The 12,500-nt window shown below is 47.7% G+C and overlaps 1 protein-coding gene across 3 annotated transcripts in view; it reads left to right on the top strand.

The window, feature by feature from the left end:
• The first annotated feature begins 11,572 nt into the window (after nucleotides 1-11,572).
• cbfa2t3 (CBFA2/RUNX1 partner transcriptional co-repressor 3) overlaps nucleotides 11,573-12,500 on the top strand; it is a 78,597-nt gene continuing 77,669 nt past the window's right edge. For all 3 annotated transcript variants that reach the window (XM_063188708.1, XM_063188707.1, XM_063188706.1), the window contains exon 1: nucleotides 11,573-12,459. In XM_063188708.1, the coding sequence (XP_063044778.1) occupies nucleotides 12,237-12,459 (223 nt within the window). In that variant the 5' untranslated portion in view covers nucleotides 11,573-12,236. The remainder of the gene's footprint in view (nucleotides 12,460-12,500) is intronic.

Here is a 12,500-nt window from a genome sequence, read left to right as displayed (position 1 = left end):
TGAAATTGAGCTGAGATGACAGAGAATTTGCAAAGGAAATCAGAGATGAAGCCGTTAAGAACACTAGAAAAGGCGTCATTGTGGGAAAAAAAACTCTCCAATACACATTTACACAGCTCAATTTTTTTTTACATATCTGCAGACATCAAGGTAGTGAACTGATTTTCGCAACAACAAAAAAATGATTCACCCTTAATTTGCATTTCTATCCAAATGGATTCAACCGGTGGCTCATTCTATAAGCGAAGATAATACCCACATTTTCAACGCTGCCATTTATTTTTGCACCATAGCCGTCCATCATGGGAGATTTGTCTGGGGGGTGGTGGGGGGGATTGCAGGGGGGGGGGGTTCTGGCTCTGGGGGATAAGTGGGAAACAAACATGCAGGCTAGTGCTTAGCAACCCGGATCAGAGTGCCTGTGAGGAGCCTGATAACCAGGCAGGCGCGAGAAGGACACCCCGTGAGGGCTAGCATGCCGGCAGGGACAGGGAGATGACACAGGAGTGTTGGCTGATGGGAGGAAGGCCTAGGTGGGGGGGGGGGGGGGGTCTGGCACTGGGGCTGGGGCTGGGGCTGGGGCTGGGACTAGAAGGATGAGGTGGTGTTGATGCACTAACATGGAAATCGCTGGGGCTGTAGGCCTGTGCTGGCACTGGTGGTCACAGCATTGCTATCCACCTGTGAAAATATACAGTACACCATGTGTATTGAATAAATGCTAGCAGGGAAAAGGTGTCCTTGATTTGTCGGTTTTATGAACATGACACTAAGTCTGTAAATACTTATGGAACTAAAACGGAATTACTATTTGTGAATTACTATTTGTGTAACTTGAATATGAAATCTAGAGAGTGTGTTTTTTATGAAATGTAGAAAGGAAAGGAAGGAAGCCAGATGAATGGTGAATCACACATATATAGGCCTACAAAAAGAGAGGGTGAAGGCTATAAGGACAGGAATAAATGCTTTGCATTGTCAGCTCATTTACATGGGACGTTTGATTCTGAATTAATTGAATTTAGCTCTGAAAACACATCGTGTAAACAGTTATTCAGAATTAAACTTTTTTCCAAATAAATTGTGGGTGGTTTATTCCATTGTTAATTCCGAATTCTATCATGTAGACCTACAGGGTAATTGCGCTTTGAACATTTCCAGTCATTTCATACATGCTCGTTGCTATGCCATGATGCTTAAAGGCAATGACACAGACCAATCGTGGGCATCCTCTGTTCAATCAAAATGCTTTCTGACCCCCAGGCATTCAATGACGTACTTCATGTCAACTCGACTTCATTCTGAACGATTTAATTCCGAATTATTTATCCACAATTAAAACATCACGTAAACATGGCAAGATTATGGTATGGTGTGATTGCAACAATGCACTCTGAAGTAAATCACAAAAAGAACTGCGGAGTTCCAATGGAATGCATACAGTACCATTTGCAGTTCCTAGTTGCCACTATGATTCATTTAAAGTCCATGTAGGCCTACATAGGTCAGTTCATTTGTGATTCAATTTGATAGGTCTCTCCAGCATCCCTTTCATCATGCTCTCGCAGCACTGCATGCGTATGTAGGCCTATCATCCTACTTTGAATAAGGACGGATGCCCATCAAATATAAATGGGACTTCATCTTCCCCGAAATCTCTCAAGTGCTCTCTGTGTCAATAAAGACAAGTATAGGCGCTCATCATGACAGCAGCTAGAGAGTAGTTTTTAATAAATGATTTGTATAATTAAAGTCATCAATGCCTCCTTTTGAATGCCAGGGCCCTTGTTATACTGCCAAGAAACTGTGCTGCTGCTTCATTAGTATTGTTAGTCGGTTTGACACGAATGCTAAAAGTAGGGAAGATGAAAATACAACAGCGTGGTGCAGTTTCGCTCCGTTGCAACTCATTACCATGTTTCTATGTGCCCTATTTTCATTTTACACAGCATTATTCTATTAGGCCCTTTTCTGCAAACCATTTGGCTAGGGTTAGTGACTGTGTACACAGAAGCTAAGAGCAGAATTAACACAAATTCACAATTCAGCACCACATGTAGGCCTACGTTTTGAATTCAGTATTGCCCTGGTGTATGAAAATAAGTATTATCCTTGAATGACTGACAAGCCTGACAGAGTGTGATGGCTCAATTGTGATTGTGTATCATTATGCAAGTTAGTGGCTTCTAGCGGCATTTCTGAAGGTGACAGTGACCGGCTATTTTATTGGCAACAGTGATGGTTACCTCTCAACAGTAGCCCCCTTTTGCCGCAGCATGGCACGGAGCCTATTCCTTCAAACTGAGATCCAGTTTGGAGCCGCAACAGCCTTTTGAACCCACATTTGAAATGTTTTGACACATTTTAATTACAAGAAAGTTTTTTTGAGCATCGAGTTTCTTTCTTGCGTTTATTTTATTGGTCTCACTCCAGCTAACAGCGTGGGGTTAGCATTCGGAGCACCGTGGCGAAGACAAGACGATGTTGTACATAAACAAACCCTAGGCTCATAAATCTTCCTCTGAATTACAGTATTTAGACGCCTTGCTCTTCAAGAAAGCAAATCGATACGGCACGATGGCCTTTGGCTTCACTTTGATTACATCATTGATCTGGGTTATGCCAACGTGAGGCTAATTAAGCAGACATAATTGATTTTTTTTTCTTCATACATTCATGCGGGCCGGATAGAAATTGTTTTATGCATATCAGCTTTGATCACGAATCCCTAATGCCCTCTGTTTGGCGTAAGAAAACCTTTTGAGCAAGCAACGCTGCAAACTAGAGAGTAAATAACTCAGAAATACTAGAAGTCTCTAGACAAAGCGTGTTGCATAAATGCGGATGCCTTCGAGCTAAAGTGCAGACAGGGTGATTTAAACCCAGTCACGTATGAATGTTCACAGTTTTGCTCCCTACATCCATGTTTTCCGCATTCTTTGCCTGTTTACGGTCAGAGTGGCTCACAAAAGAGTCCACTGGTGTCAATGATAAATTGATGATAAATTGGATTGATTAACCGCGTGGTCTCAGGGCTACATGTTAGACCATAACACAACTCTCTAAATGAGCTGGAAGTTAAAGAATGTGGAGAATTTGAACCTACAGAATATATGCTCTGAAAACTGTCATATTCTTCAAGCTGTTGTCATTTTGGGACACATTATTGTCAGTAACTCTCGGCCTATACTGCACATTCTCACAGCCAAGCTGTGTATCTAGACCTATACATTCATTACAGAGTTCTCCTGGTATAGCTTCCATCAGATAATACATTTGAAAGCACAACTCCTGCCACTGTTGCAATGTTTTTTTTGTCTTTGTTGCATACATTTCAATTGATATCAGGTGAGTGTGTTGAGAGGCGCCCACTGCGGTAGTGACAATGGAGCGGCTCCATGCAGCGTCCATGCTGGCACTCAGCCACCTGAGTCAGCTGCTCTGCCGAGTGCCGCAGACGGATGAGATTTCAAACAGTGGCACTGGGCTCTGTCTGTCTGCTGTCTGTCTATCTGTCTTTCTCTCTCGCAAATGCCATACTGCTCACTCTCTGAAACACATTATCTCCTTCCCTCTCTCTCTCTTCCCATCACTCTCCCTCTTTCACCATTGGTTTGTCTCTATCCCTCTCTTTCTATTGCACTATGCTGCTCAGTGTTCTTTCTTTCTTTCTTTCTTTCTTTCTTTCTTTCTTTCTTTCTTTCTTTCTTTCTTTCTTTCTTTCTTTCTTTCTTTCTTTCTTTCTTTCTGCAGCTCGCTCTCTCTCTCTCTCTCTCTCTCTCTCTCTCTCTCTCTCTCTCTCTCTCTCTCTCCCCCTCTCCGCTTCTCTCTGCAGGCTGTCATCACTCCCTGGCACCAAAAATGGTGCACAGCTGCAGGGAACTGCTCAGTGGGGAACCATCGTTTCCATCTGTCCCCTATTCAGGGTGGCACCTATTTAGAGTAGCGTCTGTGCATGCCACAAGAGGAGAGGACCAGGACAGAGAGCGAGAGAGAGCAAGAGAGGGAGAGAGAGAGAGAGAGAGAGAGAGAGAGAGAGAGAGAGAGAGAGAGAGAGAGACAGAGACAGAGAGAGAGAGAGAGAGAGAGAGAGAGAGAGAGAGAGGGCAGGGAAAAGAGCAAAAGGCTTAGGACAAACCCGCACTAAAAACAAGACCTCCCACCCTCCTCCATATGACAGCACTTCACCACACTTCAACGCTCTTGCTCTTGCTCTGATTTTAAAAGGCGCGCGTCATATGTGTATGTTTTCTTCCAACTGCAGTGAGTACTGTGGTATTAAAAAGCCAGCTAATTAGAGTGGAGGGAAATGAAACGCTTACAAGCACAGGGGGACAGAGGCAGAGGCAGGCAACATCAGCTCCAAGCCTCGCATCGCCGTCGTGACGCTTGATAGCGCCGCAACAGAGACACCCTAAAGGAAGTCTCCCAATGTATATATCAGACAAACAGCTGTTCTGACTAATGGGGATGATATTTTGATATATGCACCCGGAGGAGGATACGGACAGTCTCTCTACTGTGCGTGCAGTAGATCACGGAGAGAAGAGAAGAAGAAGCATCTGGGTATGGTTTTGTGTGTGTGTGTGTGTGTGTGTGTGTGCGCGTGTGTGTGTGTGTGTGTGTGTGTGTGTGTGTGTGTGTGTGTGTGTGTGTGTGTGTGTGTGTGTGTGTGTGTGCGTGTGCTGTGTGTGTGTGTGTGTGTGTGTGTGTGTGTGTGTGTGTGTGTGTGTGCGCGCGCCTGTTTGTGTGTGGCAGTATGTGTGTCAGTGTGTGTGTGCTTCTGTGTGTGTCAATGTATGTGCTTATGTGTGTGTATGTGTGTGTGTGTGTGGTGAGGGGGTTGTGGTGTGCTGTGGTGAGCTGTGTGTACAAGCATGCTCGCGCAAGTGTTTGTGAGTGTGAGAATGTGTGTGTGAGAGAACACTCTTCATTTAGCAGGTGCGCTTTGACAGTTCTTGAATGCATGCCAAGCCTGTTGTAAAAAAAAGAGAGAGAGAGAGAGGGGAGAGATAGAAAGAAGGGCTATTGTAAAGAGAGAGAGAGAATTAGAGAGAACAAGACAGAGAGAATGAGAGAGCAAGAGAAAGAATGAGAAAGCAAGTGAGGGAGAGAGAGAGAGAGAGAGAGAGAGAGAGAGAGAGAGAGAGAGAGAGAGAGAGAGAGAGAGAGAGAGAGAGAGAGAGAGAGAGAGAGAGAGAGAGAGAGAGAGAGAGAGAGAGAGAGAGAGAGATGGGCAGCATGCTGCATCTGTGTGAGTGTGTGCAGTGACAGATGGGGACGGTTTAACTTATAGAGTTCGGTTAAGATCTGGAGCTTTTCTGGGGCTGCTGGTGCCAAGCAGGTGCACTCAAAAATATCAGAAGGAGACACAGAGAGATGGAGGGAGAGAGACAGAAAGAAAGACAGAGAGATAGAGAGAGGGAGGGACAGAAAAATAGGAGGAGAGAGAGGGGGTGGCAGAGAGAGAAGGATTAACAGAAAGAGACAGAGAGAGAGCAGAGGAGAGAGCAAGAGAGAGAGAGAGCAAGAGAGAGAGAGAGAGGGGGGGGGAGAATGCAAGGAAGGAGAGAAAGAACAAGAAAAACACAAAGAGAGAGGGAAAGAGAGAAAGAGAGGGGGGGATGAAAGAGGAGACAGTGTAGCAGCTGCCAGGAGTTTGTTGTGTGCTTGGTGAGGCTAGACTGTCGGAGCTCCCGGTGCCCTCCAAGAGCCCTCCTGGGTCTGCAATGCCCTGTTTGACCTCATGGGATCCAGATGGGCATGTTGGCACTCTGGCACTCTGGCACCTCAGTGTGTGCCAACCCACCAACCAAACAGCTGCAGCAACCAGCGACAGGCCAGCAAGCACTTGCTCAACCAAACATCGTCCCGGCCAGTTGCATTAAATGCTGCTCCGGAGCCAAGCATCCACTCAACCAGGCTCACTGTACTTCGCAAACCACTCCATAAGAATCAGCGTGTAGCCAACCAACCAACGGCAACAACCAGCAACAAGCCAATAAAACACGAACTCAACAATCACCCCTACCAGCTGTATGTAAACACTTGATCGGAACTTCATCTGAACTTGATCAAAACGTTCCCCAGGACAAAATCATCTGAAAGGGCCCTACCGTGGCGGATATGGTAGGGCACACGTTTACCACTCGGCCGACCCGGGTTCGATTCCCGGTCCGGGTCCTTTGCCGGTCCTTCCCCGTTTCTCTCTCTCCCAGCTCACTTCCTGTCTCTCTTCCACTATCCTGTCTCACAAAAACCAATAAAGGCTGGAAAGCCCCAAAAAAATACTTAAAAAAAAAAAAAATAATAATAATAATAATCTGAAAGGACCCCTCTCACTGCATTCAATGTAATGGGGACCCAATTCTGGGGGCCGTGGTCCTGGGACAACTGACCCGTTTTGTCCCCCCCCTTCTCGGCGGGCCTGGTAACCACCAAGGCAAACACATCCTCATGAATCACTCCGTAACAATCATCTTCTAACACTGGGTGACATGCCAACTATCACTGACTCATCCAACCATCACTCATACAAATAAACATCAGAATCACCAACTAAACCAAGTAGCCTCGCCAAGGCTTTCCAAGGGGATGCGTTTCGGGTAGCCTCTTTCTGCAGATGGGACCATTGATGGGCCATTGATCTTTGCTGAAAACACTCAACTACATCATAACAACGTTGCTAGGACAATGCAGAGACTCTTCAGTAAGCGATTAAGACTTGTTCATTACCATTTTGGTGACAATAAGGTAATAACAGACGGCCTGTGCTAAGGGGTTAAGCTTACTGGGGTACCATGCTTCACCTGCTCGTCTCATCAAGGCTTCAGTTTACAAGTCTTCATACTCTATGAAGCAGCTTTAATGTACAGTTCAGAAGTATTATATTATAACGAAAGCTGGACGGGAGATTTTGGACGCACATGAAAACAATTGAAGAAAACAATTGAAACACAGAACCAACCACCAACTCAACCCAGTCTCACAAACTGCTCCAAAACAATGATCTCCCAGCCTAACCAACCACATACAACAGCCACATCAACCACTACAGTAGCTAGAAACCAACAATGCCACCACTTCTACCAGCCTCAAAGGGGTTCCCTCAACATCAAGTCTTTTAGCACCTAGCAAAACCTAGTAAAGGGTGTTCCAAAGAACAGCAGCTTTTAAACAACGTTTAGACGTTAGACAGAGGAACCACATAAAAAGCACCGCACTACTGCAAAGCAAGCAACTGTTCCCTCTGACTTTGTGTTAACACTCCACCCCGCCACACAACACACAAACACAGACTCTCTTCTCTCCTCTCTGTCTGTCTCTCTGTCACTCGCTCTGTCTTGACAGATAGTCACACGCGCACGCACGCACACACGCACGCACGCAGGCGCGCACGCGCACACACCACGCACACACGCACGCACGCACGCACGCACGCAGGCACGCGCACACAGTGTTTACTGCATATTTCTTGACTTTCTGTTCTGACAGGTTTCAAAGTTTATTTTTTATTTTTATTTTTTTCTCAGAGTCACCTTTCTTTTGTAGCAGCAGTTCAAATTGTCTTTGTCCCCGAGTCCCCGAGTTAAAGTGATCATTAAGCCAAAAAGGATGTCCCACCTCGCCGATGTGTTTTCTCTCTCTCTCTCTCTCTCTCTCTCTCTGTCTCTCTCTCTCTCTCTCTTTATCGCTGTTATTGTTATTTGGCTGGCGGGAGCCTGCGCGGGGCTGATAGGGGGATTTCTCCTCTAGCGGCTCGTCTGGCCTGCCACTGCCTCTGCCTCGGCTGCCTTGCTTGTGCTCGCTTGCCTGTGTGGGGGCCTGCCGGCCGCCAGGAGATAAGACCCAACTAGCCGCTCGTCTATAACGGCCCCTCCACCACCACCACCAGCACCACCAGCAGTTGCAGCTGCCTGCCTGCCTGCGTTCTCCCCCACCTCCCCCGACCTTATCTGGGGGAGAGAGGAGCAGCGCCGGGGCCAGAGCTGTGGCCACGATAGCGCCAGCGCCGGGCAGCACTGGGCTAAAGTGATTATGAAGAGAGGAATCATTATCTCACCAGCAGCCCAGCACACACACACACACAACCACACAACCAGACACACATGCACAAACACACACACACACACACACACACACACACACACACACACACACACACACACACACACACACACACACACACACACGCACACACACACACACACACACACACACACACACACACATACACACACACACACACACACACACATGCGCGAACACCCGCACACACACACACGCAGACATGCATGCAAACACACACACTCACACACATGTGTGCGCGCACGCACACACGCGCACACACACACACACACACACACACACACACACACACACACACACACACACACACACACACACACACACACACACACACACACACACACACACACACACACACACACACACACACACGCACACAGACACCAGCCATGGGAGGCACAAAAATACACATTCATTTCATGCCCATGTCTGTCAGACAGGGAGTGGGAGGGAGGGAGAGAGGGTGGGAGACGGGGGGAAGAGGTGAAGGTGAGCGCTGTAGTGTAAGTTCGCTGGCCCTTTTTTGGGGTGGGTGGGTGGATGAGGTGGTGAGGTGGTTAGCTGGCGGGTCAGTCTCTCTGCCTGACCTCTCAGTGTCATTATGCACAGCCTCCTGGTGGGTCAGCCTGTAGGGGGGCAATATGGAGTGACCTTAATATGAGCTACACTAGCCTCATTAAGACTGATAGGATGAACAGCGTACACAGAGAGAGAGAGAGAGAGAGAGAGAGAGAGAGAGAGAGAGAGAGAGAGAGAGAGAGAGAGAGAGAGAGAGAGAGAGGTGGAGACACAAAACAGCTCAGGTCATTTTACAGGTCATATTATGTATGCTGTTCGCATATGTTCAACATGACCACCAATTTCGGGGAAAAAATGTTTAAAATCATGAGCAGTAATTGGTGATACTGCGCTTACACACATTCCACAGGGTGTATTTTAACAGGTAGTGCATATGTAAACTATTAGCATATATATTTAATATGACCAATTATTTCGGGGAATTATGTTTAAAAAGCATGACCGGTAATTGGTGATAGTGGCCTTACACTTAATTTACAGCACATCATTTTGAATCGTATTTCAAACGTTGTAATGCATTAATTTATGATGAAGACACACTGTAATGAGAGCCATAAAAGTCTATCGTCGTAAACCTCTCCTGTCTGATAAAGTTGTATCATACTGTCTTCAGATACCCTGTGAATAATTACCATCTCTCTGTGTGCAGAGTCTGTGTACAGTAATGTTTCGCTGCCTATGAACCGAGGTACAGTTTAAATCATCATTAATATTGTGTGACGGATGCCTGTGTCATGTGAGTAGCACGGATGTCACGCAGATGTCACTTACTTTTTGTGTCACTGCATGGAGGACAATGTGAGGACAGGCAGGAAGACGGAAGAGCATGTGGGGAACAGAACTGCTTTCACTGCCACCACAACAGGCAGGAAAGTCCCCGAAATATCTCCGCAGTCACGGAATAAAAACAGACTTAGTCTACTACTGTTTGTCTTGACGGTCCACCTGTGTCACACATGCACACGCACGCACACACACACACACACACACACACACACACACACACACACACACACACACACACACACACACACACACACACACACACACACACACACACACACACACACACACACACACACACACACACACACACACACAAACACACACACACACAGCCGCTACTCTCACATCCACTCTTCTGTCCACCATCTGTGAGGCGTTTGGCAGTGACAGACGGTGTGTGTGTGTGTCTGTGTGTCTGTGTGTCTGTGCGTGTGTATCCACATCCCCTTTCATTTCTCATTCTTTTTATGAACATATACGTATGTTTGTGTGTGTGTGTGTGTGTGTGTGTGTGTGTGTGTGTGTGTGTGTGTGTGTGTGTGTGTGTGTGTGTGTGTGTGTGTGTGTGTGTGTGTGTGTGTGTGTGTGTGTGTTGTGTGTGTGTGTGTGTGTGTGTGTGTGTGTGTGTGTGTGTGTGTGTGTGTGTGTGTGTGTGTGTGTGTGTTTTTGTATGGCTGTGGGTGTATTTCCACCCCCTGTCTACTTACAACATGAGAGCTGAGTGCTGTGCTTGAAAGGTATGCAGTACGGGTGTGTGTTATTTGTGGCCACACTAGTGTTGTGTATGTCAGCAGCTCTTGATAACAGCATCTCTGACTATGCTTATTTATAATATGCCATGTGTTTGAATTTGAATTTTGAGTTATGTGTTTGTGTTTGTGTGTGTCTGTGTGCGTGTGTGCATGTGTGAATGGTTCTGTGAGTGCATGTGTGTGTGTGTGTGTGTGTGTGTGTGTGTGTGTGTGTGTGTGTGTGTGTGTGTGTGTGTGTGTGTGTGTGTGTGTGTGTGTGTGTGTGTGTGTGTGTGTGCGTGCGTGCGTGCGTGCGTGCGTGCGTGCGCGTGTGTGTCTGTATATGCGCGTGCATGCATGTGTCTGTGTGTGTTTGTCCGCTTGTGTGCATATGTGTCCGAGTGGCCCGGGGAGGAAGCGGTGGGACTGGGAGTGCCTGGAAGGAAAAAGGGGAAGGGGAAGGGAGTCCTGCCCGCCCGCAGACACAGCTGGTTCCTGCCAGGGGAAGCCTGGATGGGGTGGAGGCCTGGCCTGGCCCGGGGAGGGAGGGCCGGGGGCAGGGAGGCGACCGGAGAGAGGAGAGCGCTATCGGCCACCACCAGAGCTGTTCACCTTCCCCCGGGGGAGAGCAGGGAACCAGGCCGCGCACACACCCACCTCCAGCCCTACGCTGCCACCACCACACCCACTCCCACTCAGCACTGACAGGAGACAGGATGCCTCGTTTACACACAAACACAAGCAAACAAGCAGACTCACTCACTCACTTTCACACAGGCTGAGAGAGAGACAGAAAGAGACAGACAGGCAGACAGAAAGAGACAGACAGGCAGAGCGAGAGAGAGAGAGAGAGAGAGAGAGAGAGAGAGAGAGAGAGAGAGAGAGAGAGAGAGAGAGAGAGAGAGAAAGAAGAGAATGATGGTACTCAGAAGTGAATTAACTAACAGTGAATGAACTGTTTATAGTTTGGCTACTGCATGTCACTTATAAAACCCACTTCAACAATTCAACAGTGAACATCAAAGTGAGGTTTTAGAATGAGAGAATTAGCAACAGCGGTTGAGCAAAGAAAAAAAGCGGGAGAAAAACTGAAATACACAGAGGGTGAGAAACGAACTGACAGATCCTGTGACGTGGGAGGAGTATCCCTTCATCACATGCTTCGCAACCCCCCCCCCCAAACAAAAAAAACCCCTATCTACGGGCGTCACTGGCAAGGTCGACCTGTGTGTGGCGCTCAGACAAGTCCAAACAAGAGGAAAGGGAAGCTTATCGATTGTGTTCAGAGAGACGAGCGCCTTTCCTACCAACGCGCATGAACGTCCTCCTGTTTCGACTGCTGGCTTTCTCACCACACACACACACACACACACACACACACACACACACACACCAAGTCAGCTATGGTCAACCCACAGCCAACGGCACGCTATCTCCACCTCAGAGTCAACAGCCGGAACGGGAGCACACAGCCAGACCTACCCAGCCTACTCTACTGCGCAGTGTTAACGGATCATTGAAGAGCTACTACCCTGCCTACTACGCTGAGGAGTCCTAACAGATCATTGAAGAGCTATATCATCTGGACTAGGTAGGAGTTCTACCTGATCCTTGAAGAGCCTTTACCACCCAGCCTACTGTGGAGTCTTCACAGATCATTGAAGAGCTTTCAACATTCTGAGGAGTCCTACATTGGCAACCATATGGAGGAGTCTTAACTGAAACATGAAGAGCTATGGGACCCATTGTACAAAGACGTTTCACCAGATCATTGACGTACTTACAACCCAATCCTATGGAGACGTGTTAATGGACTGAGGAGCAAACACACACACATTCACACACACGCACACCAGAAAAGGAGGTGCTGGAGCCCTGAATGAAGAGCGGAGCCACACTTCTCTCTGGGTTATTGCACAAGGCTTATTGCATGTGATAACTTTTTTTGGCCACTCTGGCCCTCCTCAGATCAGAAAACCACCACGACTACCATCAACACCACCAGTGGATTTACAGAGGAGGACAGACAGACAGACAGACAGAGAGTGCACAATGCACAAGCTGGGCGCGGAGATGCCCCTGGACCTGCACCGCAGGTCACTGGAGCTGTCCACCAGGGCTTCAGCCCTGCTCAGCATGAGAGGAGGTGGAGGTATGGGAGGAGGAGGGGGACACCTTAGGGTGCCCACCGTCACCCTGACCAGCCACAGACGGGGCCTAGCCAGCCTGCCCGACCCATACAGAAGCCACGCTCTGAGGAGACTGAAGATTGAAGGTAAGACTATGTACAGTATTGCAATGATCCACATACAGTAG

Source organism: Engraulis encrasicolus, chromosome 22 (assembly GCF_034702125.1).
Source record: "Engraulis encrasicolus isolate BLACKSEA-1 chromosome 22, IST_EnEncr_1.0, whole genome shotgun sequence".
Taxonomy (NCBI): Eukaryota; Metazoa; Chordata; class Actinopteri; order Clupeiformes; family Engraulidae; genus Engraulis; species Engraulis encrasicolus.
The sequence above is the reverse complement of the archived record's forward strand: the minus strand, read 5'-3'. Positions and strand labels throughout refer to the sequence as shown.